Genomic DNA, 20,768 nt, shown 5'->3' on the forward strand with positions numbered 1-20,768 from the left:
AAGGAACCCAAAAGTGCTTACTATAATCCAAGTGCAGTCTGACCAATACCTGGTTCTGAAGTCAGATTAATTATCCTAAAGTTTTCTTTCTTTTGTCTCCTTCCCTACTTAAGGAATCATGTGACATTTGAAACTTTCCAGTCCTCTGGAACCACTCTGGAATCCAGATCATCGAAAGATCACCACTAAAGCCTCCATAATTTCCTCAGCCACCTCTTTAAGAACCCTGGGGTGTAGTCCATCCAAGCCAGGCCATTTATCCAACTGCAAACTGTTCAACTTCCCCAGCACCTTCCCCTTAATACTCCCAAACTTCTGGCATTCTGCTGTTATCTTCCACAGTGAATCTGCTATATTTTTGTTCCCCATTACTATCATCCCGTGTGGCTTTCCAGCAGTCCAGTGTCCACCCTGGCTTCTCTCTTGCTTTTTAGATATCTATGTATGACATTAAATGCTCAAATCACATCCTGGGAGTCTCCTGGAGCCAGCACATCAAAACAACTGTGAAGAAGGCACAACAATACCTCTACTTTCTAAGGAGTCTGAGGAAATTTGGCATATCATCAAATACCCTATCAAACATCTACAGATTTACTGTGGAAAGTATACTGACTGGTTGCATCAGAGTCTGGTTTGGTAATTCAAGTGCACAGGAATGCAGAAGACTACAGAGAGTAGCAAACATAGCCAAGTCGTTCACAGGCTCAGACCTCCCATTGATTGAAGACCTCTATGTAACTATCACCTCAAGAAGGCAACAAACAATATAAAGGACCACAATCCCCCTAGTCACAACCTCATCTCTGCTACCTTCGGTGCAGAAGCTGAAGTCTGGTACCTCATTTCAAGAACTGTTTTACAAGAAAATCTGCACATGCTACAGTCTCATGCAAAACATACGAGTGAAAGAGTGCCGAGGAGATTTACAAGGATAATGCTGGAACTTGAAGAACTGAGTTACAGTGAAAGGTTAAACAGGTTTGGACTTTATTCCCTGGAGCATGGAAGAATGAGGGGAGTTTTGTTGGAATATACAAGTTTATGATGGATATAGAGCAAATACAAGCAAGCTTTTTCCATTGAAAAACTAGAGGACATGGGTTAAGGGTGAAAGGAGAAACGTTTAAAGGGGGCATTTAAGGAAATTTCTTCACACAGAGTGGTGGGAATGTGGAACGAGCTGCCAGCTGAATTGGTAAGTGCAGGCTCAATTTTTAAATTTAAGAAAAGTTTGGACAGGGATATGGATGGGAGGGGTACAAAAGGATATGATCTGAGTGTAGATCAGTGGGACTTGGGAGAATAGTTTAACGCACTTTAGAAGAGCTGAAGGGCCTGCTTCTGTGCTGTAGTGTTCTCTGAATATGCTGCAGAAACTCAACAGATCACGCAGCATCTATCACATGCTTTTGGTCTCCAACCAAACAGCATCAATGTAGACCTCCAATTTCCATTAATCCCCCTCCCCGGTCTCTCTCTATCCCTATGTTTTCTTTCCTCTAGCTTCCCACTGAGTTCTCTTCCTTCTCCTATCAGAGCTGCCCTCTGTTCTCCCCACTTCTCAGCTTCTTTCTCTTCTACCCTCCCTCCTGTTACCTTTTACCTGTTTGCCAGTGATCCTTCCCCTTCCTACCCCCACCATTTTTATTCAGATACCTACCTTTTTTTCCCACATTCCTGACGAAGAGCTCAGGCCCCATACATTGCCCACCTTTCATTCTTATGGATGCTGAATGATCTGCTGAGTTTCTCCAATACGTATGTTGTTCAAGAAAAGTCTCTTTCCAATTGGTATCCCATTTACCCTAACCATAAACTACTCTGGGACCAAATAAAAAATCTGTCCATAATACTGAAGCATCAGTTTTTAATCATGAACCAACTATGACTGTGTAAATGCAGTGAATTGGAATCCTAGCCGTTAATTGTAAGCTAATAAAAGCATTTTTGTGCTCCACAAGTCTCCAAGTACTATCAATCATGTTATTATAAGTATATTTATTTATCTATCCTTTGCATTTATTACTTCTTTCTGTACTGGGACAATTCAAAATATACCATTGTATTTAATGTATCTCATTTGTCTGTACAAGAATTCCAGGCACAAGTAGACTGTAGTAAAACACGAAAGTCTGCAGACACTATGGTTAAAGAACAAACACAAAGCTGGAGAAACTCAGCAGGTCAAGCAGTATCCTATATAGAACATATATATGCCAATGGTTCCCAAACTTTTTGGGTAGCCACCCCTTTGGCTTCTAGGCCACATCCCTAGTGCAACACCCCCCACCCCCCAACACACACCTCTTTCTTGGTATTAAGTCTACTGCAAATTTAAAACAACTAATCTAAAACTATAAACAAGCATCTGCATTTCACAAATAAAACTTAGAGTAAATCAATTTATCTAGAAATATGAAAGGGTACATTTACATCTCACCTGTAACTACATTTTTTCAGTTTTCACAATATATTGTCTACATTTTTTTGTTTGCTGTGCTGCAGCCATATTTTATTCTGCAGTCACCATCCTGGGCGGTCGGCTGCCGGTCCGCCGAGTAGTCCTGTCGTGGCCTGTCACCATCCCCAACTGTCACCCCCACCTCACCTGATGGATAGGTGTTTGTGTGTGGTGTTAAAGATGACACATTTCTTTGATATTTTAAGCGAGATTACATTTTTATTTTCATCTTTTATAGTTTCAAAATAACAAAAAAGGAAAAGGGCCTGAAGCAAAAGTTTGGGTACCCTGCATGGCCAGTACTTAGTAACACCCACTTTGGCAAGTATCACAGCTTGTAAATCTTTCTGGAGCCAGCTAAGGGTCTTTCAATTCTTGGACTGTCTTGCAATACACTGATCTTTTGAGGTCTATCCAGAGATTTTCAATAATGTTTAGGTCAAGGGACTGTGAGGGCCAATGCAAAACCTTCAGCTGATGGCTCTTGAGGAAGTCAAGCTGTGCTTAGGATCACTATCCTGTTGTGGAAGCCATCTGCTTTTCATCTTCAGCTTCCAGAATTTGCTGGTATTTAATGGAATTCATTCGTCCAGTGAAATATTCTCTATGCCACTAGCTGCAACACAATCCCAAAGCATGCTCAATACACCGTTAACAGTTGGAGAGGTGTTCTTTTTATGAAATGCTGCAATGTTTTTTTTGTCAAAAAATACTTTGGTCATTGTAGCCAAAAAATTCTGTTTTAACTTCATCAGTCCACAGGACTAGTTTTCAAAATGCATCAGGCTTGTTTATATGTCCCTTTGCAAACTTCTGTCACTGAATTTTGTTGCGAGGATGCAGGAAAAGTTTTCTTCTGATGACTCTTCCATGAAGGTCATATTTATGCAGGTATCACTGCCCAGTAGAACAGTGCCCCACTACTCCAGAGTCTGCTAAATCTTCCTGAAGGTCTTCTGCAGTCAAACGTATGTTTTGATTTGCCTTTCTAGCAATCTTACAAGCAGTTCTCTCAGAAAGTTTTCTTGGTCTTCCAGACCTCCACCATTTCTGTAAACTGCCATTTCTTAATTACATTAGTGTGAGAGATGAGTAAAACTAATATAAAAATATGAGGGATGAAGAAAGCTAGTATGGATAAATGTGTAATGAATAAAGCCAATAGGATAAGGGTAGATAATAGAATGTAGGAAGTAAAGTTAGTCTGAATAAGATAAGGGTCTTCTAGCCTTAGACAGAATTAGCAAGTTCTGCATACAAGAGTTAGTAGCCCTGAGGGTTGGGAAGGTGTGAATAAGGACAATAAGGACAATAAGGTCAATGACATGATGGGACACAGACAGGATACCCCCTGGTCCTCCAAGTTCACAGAAACAGCACGTAGGCAGACAGGATTGCCTCATGCCAAACTCATCCAGGAGGCAGAAGAATGTAAGGGGGAGGGTACTTCTATACTGAAATAAACTGTATAAAAGTTGGGTGAGGCCCTGTGTGTGTTTTGTGTGTGTGTGTGTGTGTGTGTGTGTGTGTGTGTGTGTGTGTGTGTGTGTGTGTGTGTGTGTGTGTGTGTGTGTGTGTGTGTGTGTGTGTGTGTATATTCCCAGGGTAAGGGGAAGCACTCAACTTTGCATTGTTGTACAATAAATGATCTTTGTTCTCAATTTTTGTCTCGAGCAATTTCTGTGAAGGTACTTCTGTTTCTCACAATTCTTCTTTGGCTTGGCTTCGCGGACGAAGATTTATGGAGGGGGTAAATGTCCACGTCAACTGCAGGCTCATTTGTGGCTGACAAGTCCGATGCGGGACAGGCAGACACGGTTGCAGGAGAAAATTGGTTGGTTGGGGTTGGGTGTTGGGTTTTTCCTCCTTTGCCTTTTGTCAGAAACTGAGGAAACAGCCACCTGAAAACGTTTTGCCTTCTCCTGTTTTGTGGGCAGAATTTATTTTAATATTTAGAGTGCTAGACAGCTGCTCAGAGGAGCCCATGGCTATTGATTGTTGGGACAAGGTTTGTGGAGTCAGGATAATTACAGAGCTTTGAATTTTGCATCACCTGACCTTTCCTAACGATGACTGTGAACAAACTATAGGCCCTAACAAGCTAATTAAAGTCCTTGGTAAAAGTTATCTGAGAGCTCAAATCTCTTGGGGTGTCCAAACTTTTGCATGGTACTCCTTTCCTTTCTTTCCCCCACTCTAAAATTGTACAAAACAAAAATAATACATTGCTTAACATGTTGAAACATCTTTAACTTTATGAATTTTGGAGATCAGGTCATCTACTCACTGACAAAAATTTTGACCAAACTTTTGCATGCCACTGTTTTATATACATTACACACAGACATAATCCTACATATCTACTTGTATGTATGTCAATCAACTCATTATCATATACTTTTAGCAATTTTTCAAGTACCTTCTTTGATCTTTGCTGTGAAGGACATGTGGCTATTCATGGGATCTTTCTGTGCGATGACAATTGGCGGGAGACTGATTTCCGGCCGTGTCGTTCCTCGCCAGGTCGTGTTTCTTTGGTTCCTGATTGGCTGCGGCAACCGCCTATCGAGGGATGGAAGAGTCCAGTTTTCACGTCGCAATCGCCAGTTTTGATTGGACCGACACCGTGTGATTCGCAGGGAGGCTGGTTTGAGCTAATTGGTGAATCATTTTACCAAAAGAGTCTGATTCCCTGACGACGGCTCTGATTGATAGATTTACCCGTCAATCATTTAGCTTGAGTAATTCTGAGAGGCCATTGGTTCATCGCGTTGCCAATCATGAAGATTACATCATCCAACGAATGGCTGGATGTGATTGGTCTATTTTGCCAGCCAGGCGGTGTCTCTGATCTTTCAAGCCGTCGATGTGGTTCTGAGGTTTAAAATAAACAAAAATAAAGCCTGAGAGAAGCCGAGGTCCGGCAGGTAGGAGAGAGTGGGTTTGCCGGATGCCGTGGGGGAGGGCGCGGCGAACAGGCTCGGTAGAGGCCGGGTCGTGAGGGAGTGGGCCCGGTGCAGGCCAAAGCCGTGGTCCGGATTAGTGAGGACAGCGAAATGGTTTCCACTCCGGAGATCGGATTGTGCGCCCGGGGTTGGGGTCCAGACGCGACGGAAGGAGGGAACGGTGGGAGGGGGGATCCGCAGAGACTGCCCGTCGGGAGGAGTGAGGCGAAACACGGCCAGCCTGGGGAACACGCCCACCCAGCAACCCCAGTTCCCCTGCTCCGTCTGGCCCCCTCTCCCATGTCTGTCCGCTCACTTCCTCCACCCCTCCTTTGTCAGGATATCCCAAGGTTAATCTCTGCACTTTTTAAGCATCTACTGATCATATTGCCAAGGATTGCCTTTGGCCCAGCATGTACATTTTATTGCCATTTGCCCACCTTGTGTTCCATATCTTAACCTTGTGATTGCATTTAATACCATCAACTCTGCGTTCCAGATATCAACCGGTCTGAGGGGGAAAAAAAAAACTTCCCTTCAAATCTCCCTCTCAACATAAAGTTAGTGTTCAAGTTTATTATCTGATTGTCCATGTACAACGTGACAAAAGTGTGTCTACATGCACAAAAACGTCCAAAACTGTTCCATCAGTCCCTCAACCTGTGGGAAGAAGCTATTCTCCAGTCTTGGTCGTCCTGATTGTGAAGAGCCTGTACCCACTTCTTGATGGGTGTAGGTTGAAGATACAGTGCACTAGATGGAAACTGTCTTCATCAACCAGGTTTTTCTGATCTGTCATCTTGCTTTTCATTCTTAATAGGAACATGCTAAACTCTCCCTGTCTCTCTCTCCAGATATTACTTGCAGTGTCTCGCAATCAACCTATGCAAGTTCCTGTTCATTTTCTTGAAAATCAGCCTTGCTCCAATTAAGGACATTAACTTCAGGGCCAGTCCTATCCTTTACTATTTTAAAACTAACAGAATTATGGTCACTGGTTCCAATGTGATTGAGAGCCCAGTGTCATGCCTTTTCTAGTATGGCAATCTACACATTGGTTGAGTACTTTTCCTGGATGTATTTAATAAATTCCACCTTGTCTTTTTCCAATCAACATGAGGGAAGTTGAAAGCACTTCCTAATGTGACCCTATATTAAGGTTCAAGGGTCCTTTTATTGTCATGTAAAAATGTAATATACATGATATACTTCAACTTTTGTCTGCCATAAGGCAGAGTTGCCATGAACATTGCCTAGGAATAAGAGAAGCAAAAAAAGTCCTTTCAGAGGCACTGAGTTTTAATGGGTTCTCCTCCACTGTAGCTGCACAGACTCCTTTTCAAACCATTGGCAATCCAAGCTCCAGGTCTATGACATGAACAGGAATCCTTTGGGAACCCTTTCTTGCTCTTAGCGCCCTCTTGAATCCTGGTTCTGATGTCTGATTCCCATGAACCTGTATGGGTCCAGCTGCTGAGCCCCTTGCTAAAGGGTCATCTCTCATATTTCTCCTCCTATCTGGTGCCCTCCATTACTCCCTGGGACCTTGCAACTTCTATGGTTCACTGACCAAAGTAAGTGTTGCTGTTTGGGCACAAACCTCCATGATTGCAGGATTTTAAAATAAAGCACAGTCAGCTCTTTTAATAAGTAATTTAAAGTCTTTTTGGAACTGTTGACATGGGACCAGGTAGTAGGACCCAGCAGTGCAGTGCTTTGTCTCTGCTCCCCACTCTGGGGTCTACGGTAGCTCTGGCAATGCCACCATTTAAAATTTTTTTTACAGTTATCTCCCTGCATAATTAATCCTCTAATTCAGGGGTGGGCAACCTTTTAATTTTTAATGAAATATGTTAACAGGCCATTTCGGCCCACAAATACATACCAGGGGTGTAGGTTGAGGAGAAGGGACTCGTGAGCTGAAATGGCCTGTGCTGTATGTCTAAATTAAAAGTTTGCAAACCCCTGCTTAATTTCTAATGAATTTTCTTGGGCATATAAGACACGCCCATCATAATGAGATAATCCCCTTAAGTTCCACTTATTTAGCCCAATGGACTATCCCAAGAATATCCTTGAAGTACTGCCATGGTGTTCTTCCAAATGAAAAAAAACTTCCCCCTCCTCTCTTGCATCTACCTCCATCTTGCCTGTAGCATGTTGAACTGTCAATCCTTTTCCTCTCTAAACCACCCATTTTCATTGGGGGCCCTATGACCTCCCCCCTCCTCCCCCAAGGGAGGGACAGCACATTTAAGTAAAAGCCTTGTTTTCTTTTCACCTCGGTGACAAATGTTTTTTATATAGTTGGTTGGAGAGAAGAAGGGAAGAACACAAAACTTGACTGCTTCACAGGGAAGGGAAGGGGTCCCCTAAACTTTGAATATCGTCCTCAGGTTGTCATGGCCAAAAAAAATGGTGTAGAGCTCGTTGAAAGAATCAAAGACTTGTTGATCCAAACCAAGGCTTTTATTAGCTAATGACAGGAGCTCTTCACAGGTGGCCAACCAGTCTGTAATGATCCGACCTGGCTAGGGACACAACCCTTTAAGGCTCAGACAGTAGGCGTGGCTAAGCTCTCAGCCAATCGCTGTAAGCACAGTCGAGATACTGTAACTATATACACTATATACATTGGTGATAGATCTGTACTATCACAAATGGCTACCCATGTTCCTGGTGTATCTATAATATCCAAATCCAGTGTCCTGAGTTCGTCCACTTGCTGAGTGCGCCGGTCTTCTTGCATTAAAATAAATGCAGTTTAGTTTGAAACCTCCCACTCTTCCTGCTTGTTTATTCTGCTGTACTTGGTTGCTTTAACATTCATGTTAGCCCAACTTTCCCATCTGCCACAATAATGCTTTTGCGCCCCATTCCTCTTGTCTCCTTTGAAACTTGTTTAAACTATCCTGTAGCATTGTAAATTTACTCTCTAGATATTGATACAAGGTGCAGCCTGTCTCTCCTGGAAGGTTGTATACCCGAACCTCTCACTTTTGTACCATTTCTTTCTATTTTTGTACTACATATCTTACTATTCCCTGTCTGACCAAGTTGTGGCACAGGGAATTATCATGAGATTGCAGCCTCTAAATTCCTGTTTTTTTTAATTATTTACTACCGAACTTTTTCTTCTCTTTCTCTATTTGGACGTGGGAATAGACTGCCTTCATTATCCTTCAAGCATGCTGATGGAAACTATTGCTGAAGATTGCATCATTGCTGAATTCTTGGTGAGGAAGTAATCAGTGTGCAGATAGAAGTGACTGGGGAAAGGTTGTAGTACAGTAAAATCCTGTTGAATGGGGCTGAATTTGTCAGTCCATTACCAGGTATGTTACATTTTGGTTCATGCCTTTTCTGCCCTTATTAGTTCCATGCTGGTGACACAGGTAGAGCCAGCAATTCTCCCACCTTCTAAGTCTGTGTGACTCTCAAATAGAGGCTGTGGGTTCAGACCCCACCTCAGAACTTGAACTCTTAATTTTTAAAAAATATCTTATTTATGATTTTCCAGACTTAAACTCGTTTATCAACATTGTCAATGTTAACATTAACAATATCAATGCCAGTTGTAATTTACAATTGTCAATTTTGTTCAAAAAAAATTTCCTGCAGAGTTCGTTTTTTTCCTTCCCCCACCCCCCCCCCCCCCCCTTACATTACCTTTCTTTTCTTTGGCTTGGCTTCGCGGACGAAGATTTATGGAGGGGGTAAAAAGTCCACGTCAGCTGCAGGCTCGTTTGTGGCTGACCAGTCCGATGCGGGACAGGCAGACACGGTTGCAGCGGTTGCAGGGGAAAATTGGTTGGTTGGGGTTGGGTGTTGGGTTTTTCCTAATACTCCATTACCTAATACTCAACCAAACACAATTCCACATAACATTTAGGACATTCACAACAAAGGTATATAATATACATCAGGGGTTTATGGGTTTGTCACGTTCCTTGGTGGCTTATATCAGGCAATGCTCAGGCTGTTTTCTTCACATGACCACCGCACCCCTTGTCAATTGAGAGGCTGACAAGGAAGGTAGGCGACGAGGCACGACAGGCCTCTCTATAATTGTGTTCCTATGGAATTTGGGTTTGGTTGCCAAATTTTTGAACTTGTATATCTTAAGTGTACCTTGGAGGGAGTGCTGTGTTTATCAAAGTGATGTTACAAGGGTGAGGCTTCAACTGTGAATGTTATTCCATAACCAGAAAGGTAATCAGACTGGTCTCCTGAACATTTTGTTTAAGGATCATAATGTTTATGTTGCTATCAAGAGATATTTTCCTGAATAAAGTGTCATGGTTTAGTGTTGGATGTATTCAACAAAAGCAAATTTAGTGAGGCATAGGTAAATGATCGTGTTTCATGTTAAGGCCCTGATTTAGTATAAAGGAAAGATGGCCAGTATAAAGAGGTGAGAGGTAGGACTGGAGCAGGTAAGTGAAAACTGGAACCAGGTGAATTGGGTGATGAGTAGGTGGAACAGATGAGGGAGAGGAGTTTTGAGAATTGTAAGTTACAGATGGGAATAGATTGGAGCAGATGGGGAACAAGGAAAGGGAAGATAGAGACCAAGACTGTAAGGAAATGGTTCTCAACCTTTTTCTTTTCACATATCACTTTTAAGTATTCCCTATGCCATAGGTGCTCTGATTAGTAAAGGATTGCTTAAGGTGGTATGTGGGTAGAAAGAAAAACTTTGAAAACCACAGTTTTAACCTTATCTATGAACAGTTTTGTAACTCCAAAGGAAGTGGGCCAATTACAATTTTTCTCAAGCAAAATATTTCAGTAACAATTGGGTCTAGAGCAGGGATTCTCCACCTTCCCTTCTGACTCACATCCAACCTTTAGCAATCCCTTACTAATCACAGAGTGATGGCATAGGGATTACTTTAGTGGTATGTGAGTGGAAAGAACCACTGCTGTAAGGTAATAAATGGAACCAAATAAGGGAGGGATAAATCAGTTGGGGGGGGGAGAGATAAGGACAAGGAAGAAGAACCCCAGGTGAATGGGTATGTGGGTGATTGACAGATGGAACTGGATGGGAGAAACTAACACATCTAGCGGGTGATGGTGGTGGTGGGGCAGAAACAGGCAGGCTGAAACAGCCATTCTTGTCATTACTATCCCGCATTATGTTTGCCCGTAATCCTAGCACTAGTGAACAGATCGTAGACATCTTCCTTGGTGGCTTATATCACATGATTAATTTTTGATTGGAATAATAGAGTGGGAATTAATAAACAAAAGAGTGACACCTGGGTGAATAACCAAAGATGGTTTGAGGAACCATTGTTAGTCTGGAATATTCTGCCTTAATGAGTGGCAAAAGCATGGTATTAACTTTTAAAAAGGTATTAGATGAACTCTTGGAGCACTTGTTGAAAGAAAAAGAGCTCCTTCGAATAATTGGCACGTACAATGGATAGAATGCTTCATTTTGTGATGCGATTCTCTCTCTGTCCAAACCTCTACTGACTACTCTGAGTAGGACTGCACAACTTCACTTCACTTTTTCTCTCCAATGATCCAGGATGTCTGCTGGTTCCCTGGAGAATCCTGTCTGGTCTTGTTACCTATCACTATACCACCAAATTTCCCAGCTACGTTATTGGTGCCTTCCTAGGGTCCAGTGAATTTTTTTTCCATCTTGTTACCTTTATCCAATTGTGGGTAGGGCTTTGTTTGTATCCCCTTTTATATCTTGCAATCATAGTTACCACCTTGTGTGTCTGTCCCTTGCATCTACTGTTACTGCAGTGCCTTCTGTCTTGGCCTGCTCCCTCTCTGAACCTTTCCTTTCTATTACTTCCTTCAATACATCTCCTTCAGCTGTTTATATTTTGAAGGATTAGATCCCACATTGCCATTGTGGTCCAGCTTTTTTAAGATTTCAAGGCAACTTTTTCACCTAAGTGCATGTGTGTATATTTTTTATTTCTTGTTTATTTAAGGGGTATGGTAGCATTGTGACACTTGCTGGTCTGGTAATCCAGAGGCCTCGATAATGACCTAGACCAGGTCAGTTCCCTTTAAAGCAGCTGTGAGTGTAAATTTAGATCAAGTAACTTCAGAATAAGATCAGTGATGCCAGTTATTATTAGTAATCACAGAGCAACCAGTTTACTGTTTTAAAAAAAAATCTGTGAGTCATAGAGAACCAAAGCAGGCCCTTTAGCCCATTCTGTCCATGCCAACCACGTACATGTACACAAATTCTATTTTCCAGGACTTTGCCTATAGTCTCCTATTCATTGGTGGTTCAAGAGTTCATGTAGCTACTACTATAGTCACCTCCCCAGATAGTGGGTTTGAAATTCAAACTACCATCTGGATCAAAAGAAAATGTTCCTCAAAACTCCCCTAATCTTGAGGCCTCTAGATTTAGACACTTTGGCCAAGGGAATTAATTTCTTGCTAGCAACCCCATCTTTCCCCATCAAAATCCTGTATATCTTAATCATGTTCCCTTCAGCCATCGCTCCACTAAGGAATATAAACACAACCTGACCAATCTGGTTCTATTTGTGTTCTTTAGAAAAGTGCATTTTCAACCTCTTTCAAGCATGGATGGAACATGATTCTGAAGTAACCAAGCTCCATGCAAGGAACAAGTAGGGATGGCCAATATATGTAGAGCATCTCTGAAATTGAGTGAGCAAATACTTTAAAAGTTTGCTGTTAGTTGGGCAAAAGGAAAAACCTTGCAAATTATCAGGAGCTAATGGATAATAAAAGAGCATGGAGCAAAATTGAGGACTATGCCGTAAAGGGCTCAGTAGCAGTGTGGATACAACATTGCCATATGAATTATGTTCACTCTCAGCATCCATGGAAAGGAAAAGGCAGTCAACATTTTGGCCTACTGCAGGAAATCAGGAAAATAAATGCCTGAGTAATAAATTGGAAGGGGTACAGCTTAGCAGGAGATAGGGAGAAGAAGAGAGGTGATGGGGAGAGGGCAAAGGGTGAAGAAGATAGCTCTGTTAGGAAAAGGTAGGGAAGAGGCTGGTAAGATTGAATTAGAGAGATAGGGAACGAGAGACTGAGGGAGGGGTTAGCAGAAATGAGAACCATATCCCACAGATTGAAGCTCTGAAACAGGCCCTTTGGTGCTTCTGGTCTGTGCTGAGCTATTACTCTACGTAGTCTCTGCACCAAATCTTTTACTATCCCACAAAGTTGTCCATGGCCTCGTGTACTGTGCCACCGAGTTGTCCATGGCCTCGTGTACTGTGCCACCGAGTTGTCCATGGCCTCGTGTTCTGTGCCACCGAGTTGTCCATGACCTCGTGTTCTGTGCCACCGAGTTGTCCATGGCCTCGTGTTCTGTGCCACCGAGTTGTCCATGGCCTCGTGTACTGTGCCACCGAGTTGTCCATGGCCTCGTGTACTGTGCCACCGAGTTGTCCATGGCCTCGTGTACTGTGCCACCGAGTTGTCCATGGCCTCGTGTACTGTGCCACCGAGTTGTCCATGGCCTCGTGTACTGTGCCACCGAGTTGTCCATGGCCTCGTGTACTGTGCCACCGAGTTGTCCATGGCCTCGTGTACTGTGCCACCGAGTTGTCCATGGCCTCGTGTACTGTGCCACCGAGTTGTCCATGGCCTCGTGTACTGTGCCACCGAGTTGTCCATGGCCTCGTGTACTGTGCCACCGAGTTGTCCATGGCCTCGTGTACTGTGCCACCGAGTTGTCCATGGCCTCGTGTACTGTGCCACCGAGTTGTCCATGGCCTCGTGTACTGTGCCACCGAGTTGTCCATGGCCTCGTGTTCTGTGCCACCGAGTTGTCCATGGCCTCGTGTTCTGTGCCACTAAGACCACCCATAAATTGGAGGAACAACACTTGATTTTTCTGTCTGGGCACTCTCCAACCATATGGCATTAACATAGACTTCTCTCTTTTCTGTTAGCCTATTCTGTTTTCTTTCCCTTTCCCTTTTTCTTTCCTCTAGCTCTCCACCCCTTTAATTCCCAGAACCATCCCCCCTCCCATTGTTTGCTGGTGTACCCTCACTCACATCCATCTATTACCTCCTGCCTTTGGGACCATGCTTTCCACCCCCCCCCCCACCCCCCAATTATTTTGTTTGGGTCTCTGCTGGCATTTTTTAATACCTTGATGAAGGACTTAAGCCTGAAATGTTGGTTATGTATCTTTATCTTTGCTACATAAAATACACTATTTGACCAGCTGAGTTTATACAGTTTATCGTGTTTGAACCTCCCATCCATATACCTGTCCAAATTTTTCTTCAATGTTAAAATTGAGCCTGCATTCACCGCATCAGCTGGCAGCTTGTTCCCCTTAAACCTTTCCCCTTTCACCCTTAACCCATTCCTCTGGTTTGTATCTCACCCCATCTCACCTCTGGAAAAGTCTACTTGCATCATTTATTCCCTCTATGCCCTCATAATTTTGTATAACACTATCAAATCTCCCCTCATTTTCTGATGCTTGATCGAATAAAGTCCTAACCTATTCAACCTCTTCCTATAATTCAGCTCCTCAAGTCCTGGCAATATCCTTGTAAATTTTCTCTGCTCTCTTTCAATCTTATTGATTTCTTTCCTGCAGTTAGGTGACCAAAACTGCACACAATACACCATTGGCCTCCCCAATATCTTGAACAACTTTAGCATATCCTAACTCCTATATTCAATCCTTTGATTTATGAAAGCCAATGTGCCAAATCTCTCTTTATGACTCTATCTACCTGTAATACCACTTTCAGGAATTGTGTATCTGTACTCCCAAGATCCCTCTGTTCTGCCACACTCCTCAGTGCAACCCTAACCCTGCTATTTACTATGTATGTCTATTTGTTTGTTCTTCCAAAATGTAACACCTCATACATGTCTATATTAAATGCTATTTTACAATCCATTTTTCCTTGTATTCTGCAAACTTGTTGATCCATTTTACCACATTATCATCCAGATCATTGATATAAATTGAAGAAGATGATATTGATGCGATCTGGTTGGAGAATACAGATACGTAATATAAGGTGTCCTCCAATTTCCGAGAGGACTCATCTTGGCAGTATGTGAAGCCATAAACAGACAGTGTGGCATTGGGATGTGGAACTGAGGTGGTTGGCCTCTGCCACATCCTTGCTATTGCCGCGGGCAGAGTGAAGGTGCTCAACGAAACAGTCTCCTATGTGCATCCAGTCTCCCTGATGTAGAGGCCATTTTAGAGGCAGAAAATTACCAGACTCACAGGTGATGCTTCACTTGGAAGGACTGATTGAGGCCCCGAGCAGTGGTGAGAAAAGGTGCAATTGTAGCCGTTGTGGTCTTAGGGGTAGGTATCAGTGGAAGGTGGGGGGGGGAGGAGCAATTAGTGGAAAAGGAAGAATGGATGAGGGAGTCCCTGGGGAAATTCCCTGTCACAAGCAGAGAAGGGAAGGGAAGATGTGTCTGGTGGTGGGATAGCTTTGCAATTGATGAAAATTGCAGATGATATGTTGGATATCGAGGCTGGTAGGGTGGTAGCTGAGGACGTGGAATCCTGTCCTTGTGTAGGGGGAAGGGTGGTGGGGAGGAAGGGGCAGGTATCAACAATATTTACCTCCTGGAGACTTTGAGAATTGTTTCATGAACTTTATTTCACATTCCTTGATGAAGGGCTCAAACCAAAATGTTGGTTATGTGTCTTTATCTTTGCTACATAAAATACACTGTTTGACCAGTTGAGTTTCTCCTGCATTGTGTTTTTACTCCACCCATGATGTCTACAGACTTTCATGTTTTACTTGCATATATCATGGAGAGCAGTGTGACAGGCCCAGAGAACTCCAAAACCTAGCAGCAATAGAAATTCACCAAGACAAATGGTTACTTAAACAAAAGTTACTTTTAATTTTCTTTAAACATTAAAAACAGGATCAAACTTTAACATATTACTATTAACTTAACCCCTTTCTAATTCTAAGCTTACATGTATGTAATATGTATAAGTTCAGAAAAGTTCTTTGATTCACAGTCCAATCTCACTTCTCACTTCTTCAAGTTCACTGGTATCAGGCAATTCTTATACTGTGCACAGAATTTAACATTTATGAATCTTCACCAGGCTTTGGTGCTTGACAGGTAAGTGGTTACCGCTTAGCAAGATTCTTGTCAGTTTTCAGAGAGAGAGATTTGATGCTCTTTGGACACACACAAACTGATTCCTTCTGATCAGCCACTTCAGTGACTTGCTGAAGAAACTTGCCCCATCAGGGTTTTCCAGGTTGTAACCTCTTTCTTTCAGGTCACCACAGAGTTCCTTTTCTGTTTCCCTTATCTCAGACTAATCTTTATACAGCCAGCCATCTCCTCTTGTATGGACCACAAGGGCTTTGAACAGACTGAACTCAGAACTCACAACCTGTCTTCAAAATGGGGTTTCAAACAAGCTTCCAAAATCCACTGCAGAAACCAAGCACTCTCCCCCTCTCTCCCCGCAAAACTACATGACCTTTTTAGAACAGAAAACTGCATTCAGGCAGATTGCGGAGTTAAAGTCTGGCCACGCTGAAATAGAAAACCACAGAGAATTCAACCCAGTTTATTCACAACTGAAACACAATTATTACGCCAGCGGGAACAAGGGATACAAGACGCGAGTTCAGCTCAGCCTCTCGTTCTGATTTGAACCTTGTTCAAATTACAGGCAGCAAGGGTACCCTTTTTGAACCATATTTCTGCATATTCGCTGTACACAACATTACAGGCAAGTTATTCACATGCTTTGTTTGATGGGGTTTCCATACAAATAGAAATGGATGGAAATGATTTATGTCACACGAGAGGAAATGAGAAATGATCAGTCTTAGACAGGTCAGCCTTATAATTGTTTCAATTCTTTGATAGAGTCTCGCACATTACTTGTAAGTTAAATTGGGTTGCATTTTTCATCTGGCTTGGTTTCAAGATTAATTATGAGATGTTAATTTGTCCAATTCTGTTCCTGTTTATCCATTGTGGCAAAACGTATCCTGACATTCCTTGTGTGGTCTCTGGCAGTTTAACATTTAACATATTTAACATATGGATGAGCTCTCCAGATGTGTTGGATTCAATGGGACACAATTAGCATAGGGGTAGCATGTAACCTGTGCAGACCTGGATGAGATTGGATTTATTTCTAATCTCTAAGTGATGTCCTTATAAACTTTTACAGTGGGACCGGACCCAGTCTTCTGAATCCGTTCATCTGTTCCTTTCCAAAACAATAATTCATTACTCCACAGCATGTCCAATTAACACCTACTTGTGAAGTCCTTCAGCGAAGCAGCCTGGACTGTCTGGCTTGAGCAGAGCTCTGGCATTTTAAATAAGATCTGACTTGTGATGTGTTTGTGACCTACACTTAAAAAAAAAACCCACAATTTATCTCCTTTAAAACATATCTATATACAATATAAAATATAATCTGTCACAGCAGGCAGCAAGCACCACTCCCAAGACAGTGTGCGGGAAATAGAGGAGATGCAGTTGAGGGCTGAGTTAATAGAGTGGAAGTCATGTTTTCTGAAAAAGGAGGCCATCTCTCATGTCCTGGAAAGGAAAGCCTCATCCTGGGAACAGATGCAGTTGAGATGGAGGAATTGGGAGAAAGGAATAGAATTCTTACAGGAGATAGGATGGGTTTATAGAAGATGTGAGTATGGAGACAGTGAGATCGAGAAAGCAAAGAAAGTTACTGAAGATGGACCAAGTGACTGAGATCAGGGAGGAAGTTGGTAGCAACATTGATAAAGTTGACGTGTTTATCATTGGTGCTACCCACTGCACCCATGTAGTTGACAGTAATAGAGAAGGAGTTGAAAAGCCTTCCCAATGATAAAACATTAACTCTGCTTTCCATTATTGAGTCATGATAAATGTAGTCTTTTCAGATTGGGAGATAGTAGGCTTAAAAAAAATTGATACATTAACGACCTAGAGATGAGTGTGCAGGGTAAAATTTTATAAAACTTTGAGGTGTGGTACCGATGAGGGATATTGGTTAGCAGATTTGGCCGACTAGTGGCAGATGGAATTTTAATCTCCTGAAGTGTGAAGTGATGCATTTTGGCAGAAGGAATGAAGAGAGGCTAGATGGCACAGTTCTAAAGGATGTGGAGCAACAGAAGGATCTGGGTATACATCTACATAAGTGGCAGGATGTGTTGATAGAGTAATCATTAAAACATGGGATTCTTGAATGTGTGCGAGGAAGAAAAATGGTGATTATATTGAACTTTTATAAAACATTTGTTAGGTCAAAACTAGAGATTTTTGTCCACTTGTAGATGCCAAGCATTTCAAGGTTGTGAAGGATCATGATAAGATTTCTATTAAATGGTTTCAGGGACGAGAGATTTCAGCAACAATTTTAAACTGGTTGTTCTCCTTAGAGTAAATTCTGGAAGTATACATAACAGTTCGGGGAAAGGGAGAAATGCTGTTTTTAAACCTGGGAACACCGACCAATTAAAGTGCAGAATCATTGATGTGAGAATTAGCAGCAGACATGGTCGGGAGCTTCAGACATGGTCGGGAGCTTCAGACATGGTCGGGAGCTTCAGACATGGTCGGGAGCTTCAGACATGGTCGGGAGCTTCAGACATGGTCGGGAGCTTCAGACATGGTCGGGAGCTTCAGACATGGTCGGGAGCTTCAGACATGGTCGGGAGCTTCAGACATGGTCGGGAGCTTCAGAAGGGAATTGGATAAGCACTCGAGGGAAAGGAAAAGCTGTCTGTGCTGTTGTGCTTCTATAACTGAAAATGTCAAAATCTATGCTGGGAGTTCTCTGCTGCTCTGCTACCTTATTCTAATATGCACTGGCACTGTTAATATCCTTTTCAGAATGGTGTCTTTCATCGATTTTGTTCAATTCCTATTGGAGAAGGCATTTCTGTGCAAACATCTTGTTCCACATCTCCTCTGACGTTCTGGTTCATTTGAATTAACAAAATTCTTAACAGGGTGGTTGCGAAAAAAATGCTTCACCTTGCTGGAATACAGAAATGAGGATCATAAAGTGAATAGTGGTAAACAATTTGGGACCAAGATGAGATTGTTCCCTCATTAAGGATAGTGAATCTTTGGAATTCTCTAATCTCAGCTCAGTCACTGAGTTAATTGAAAACAAATTAATAGATGCTGGATATAAGAATTAAGAACTGGAGTGATAGATGTACAACCTAGAAACAGGCCTTTTAACCATCTTTTCCATGCTGCTGCTGTACTCTTATTCCATTTGCTTGGATTAGACATCCTTCTAGGACCTGATTATTTGTCTAAGTGCCTCTTAAGTGTCACTGCCATCTCTACGAGCAATTCCAGATATCAACCACATTTTTTATATAAAAGAACTATCCTTCAGATCTCCTACTCTTCATCAAACTATCCTCTCTTGTTTTTGACACCCCTACCATAAGAAAAAGATGATATATTCTAGATGAATATATGCTTTAAGTATGCTCTTTATCATTTTATTACCTTGATCAGGTCACCCCTCACCCTCCATTGCTCCAGGAAAAACAAACTTGGTCTATCCAATCTTTCATAACTAAAGTTTTTCGATCCAGACAGGATCTTGATGAACTTGCTCTCCATCATAATCATCCATTAATCTCTTGTGTAGATGTAGGGAGAGTGCTGAAAATTTCTGGCAAGAAGATGAGCCATGACCTTGATAATTGGTGCTGTAGGCTTGAAGAGCTTGATGCTCTTTTGTGGTTTTGACTTCTAGTTTCATATCAAAGTGAGTTACATAATTGAGTCCTTGTTCCAAATTGTGAATCAGTGATCATACCACAAATGAGAAAACCCACACAGACACTGGAAGAATGTACAAACTCCTTACAGAACCCCTGCTCTGATTGCTGGTACTGTAAAGGCGGTCTTCTGCCTGCACATGATCCATGTCCCTCCATTCCTGTGTTTTCATGTATCTATTTGAAAGGCTAGTAATTGTTTATTTTAGGAACATAGGTAGTAGGAACAGGAGTAGGCCAAAAATGGCCCATCAAGCCTGCTCTGCCATTCAATACGATCATGGCTGATCTAATTTATGACCTAACTCCACCTACCTGCCTTCTCCCCATATCCCCTAATTCCTCTATCATGTAAAAATTTATCTAACCGAATTTTAAATACGTTTAATGAAGCAGCCTCAACTACTTCCCTGGATAGAGAATTCCAAATATTCACTACTCTCTGGGAAAAACTATTTTTCCTCATCTCTGTCCTAAATCTACTCCCCCAAATCTTGAGACTGTGTCCTCTCATTTTAGTTTCCCTGGCCAGCGCAAAAACCCTTCCTACATCTATCCTATCTATACCCTTCATAATCCTATATGTTTCTATAAGATCTCCTCTCATTCTTCTGAACTCGAGCGAATACAATCCTAGACGATTTAATCTTTCATCATAAGTCAACCCCTTCATCCCAGGGATCAACCTAGTAAACCTCCTCTGGACCGTCTCCAAAACCAGTATATCCTTCCTCAAATATGGAGACCAGAACTGGACACAGTACTCCAGGTGCGGTCTCACCAGTACCTTTTAAAGTTGCAACATTACCTCCCTACTCCTGAATTCAATTCCTCTAGCGATGAAGGCCAACATTCCATTTGCCTTCTTAATAACCTGCTGCACCTGCAACCTAACTTTTTCCAATTCATGCACAAGCCCTCCCAAGTCCCTCTGCACAACAGCATGCTGTAGTTTTTCACCCTTTAAATAATATTCAGCTCTTTTATTTTTCTTGCCAAAGTGGATAACCTCACACTTACTAACATTGTACTCCATCTGCCAGACCTTTGTCTACTCCTCCAGCTTAACTATATCCCTCTGCAGACACTCCACATCCTCATTACAATTTGCTCTTCCATTCAATTTGGTGTCATCCGCAAACTTGGCTACATCATTTTGCCCCCTCCTCCAAATCATCAATGTAAATGATGAACAGTTGTGGGCCTAGTACCAACCCCTGCGGCACCCCACTTACCACTCTCTGCCAACCTGAAAATCTCCCACTTATCCCGACTCAATGTCTCCTGTCAGACAACCAATTTTCGATCCATGCCAATAGGGTTCCCCGGACTCCACTTTCCTGTAACTTACTGATAAGTCTCTTGTGCGGCACCTTATCAAACGCTTTCTGGACATCCAAATAGACAACATCAACCTGTTCCCCTATATCCTCAAAGAATCCTAACAAGTTTGTCAAACAAGATCTTCCCTTTCTAAAACCATGCTGTGTCTGCCTGATTGAACGTTGTAAAAGTTTCACTATTTCATCTTTAATGACGGCTTCAAGCATTTTTCCAACTACAGACGTCAAGCTAATAGGCCAATAATTT

General features: G+C 42.3%; 1 protein-coding gene and 1 long non-coding RNA gene across 4 annotated transcripts in view; one reads left to right on the plus strand and one right to left on the minus strand.

Moving 5' to 3' along the window:
* LOC138744999 (uncharacterized) overlaps positions 1–5,377 on the minus strand; it is an 80,698-nt gene extending 75,321 nt beyond the window's left edge. Inside the window, exon 1 of the long non-coding RNA XR_011345912.1 lies at positions 4,884–5,377. This is a non-coding gene — a long non-coding RNA (uncharacterized lncRNA). The remainder of the gene's footprint in view (positions 1–4,883) is intronic.
* Positions 1–20,768, plus strand: part of cebpg (CCAAT enhancer binding protein gamma) — a 115,922-nt gene that overhangs the window by 63,547 nt on the left and 31,607 nt on the right. The window contains exon 1 of one of the 3 annotated variants that reach the window (XM_069901995.1): positions 8,586–8,645. The exons of the other annotated variants lie outside the window; for them this stretch is intronic. Coding sequence (XP_069758096.1) covers positions 8,598–8,645 — 48 coding nt within the window. The 5' untranslated portion in view covers positions 8,586–8,597. Of the gene's footprint in view, positions 1–8,585; positions 8,646–20,768 lie in introns of those variants that run through there. 3 annotated transcript variants of the gene reach the window in all.

The sequence above is a fragment of the Narcine bancroftii genome, chromosome 10 (assembly GCF_036971445.1).
Source record: "Narcine bancroftii isolate sNarBan1 chromosome 10, sNarBan1.hap1, whole genome shotgun sequence".
In the NCBI taxonomy this organism is placed as follows: Eukaryota; Metazoa; Chordata; class Chondrichthyes; order Torpediniformes; family Narcinidae; genus Narcine; species Narcine bancroftii.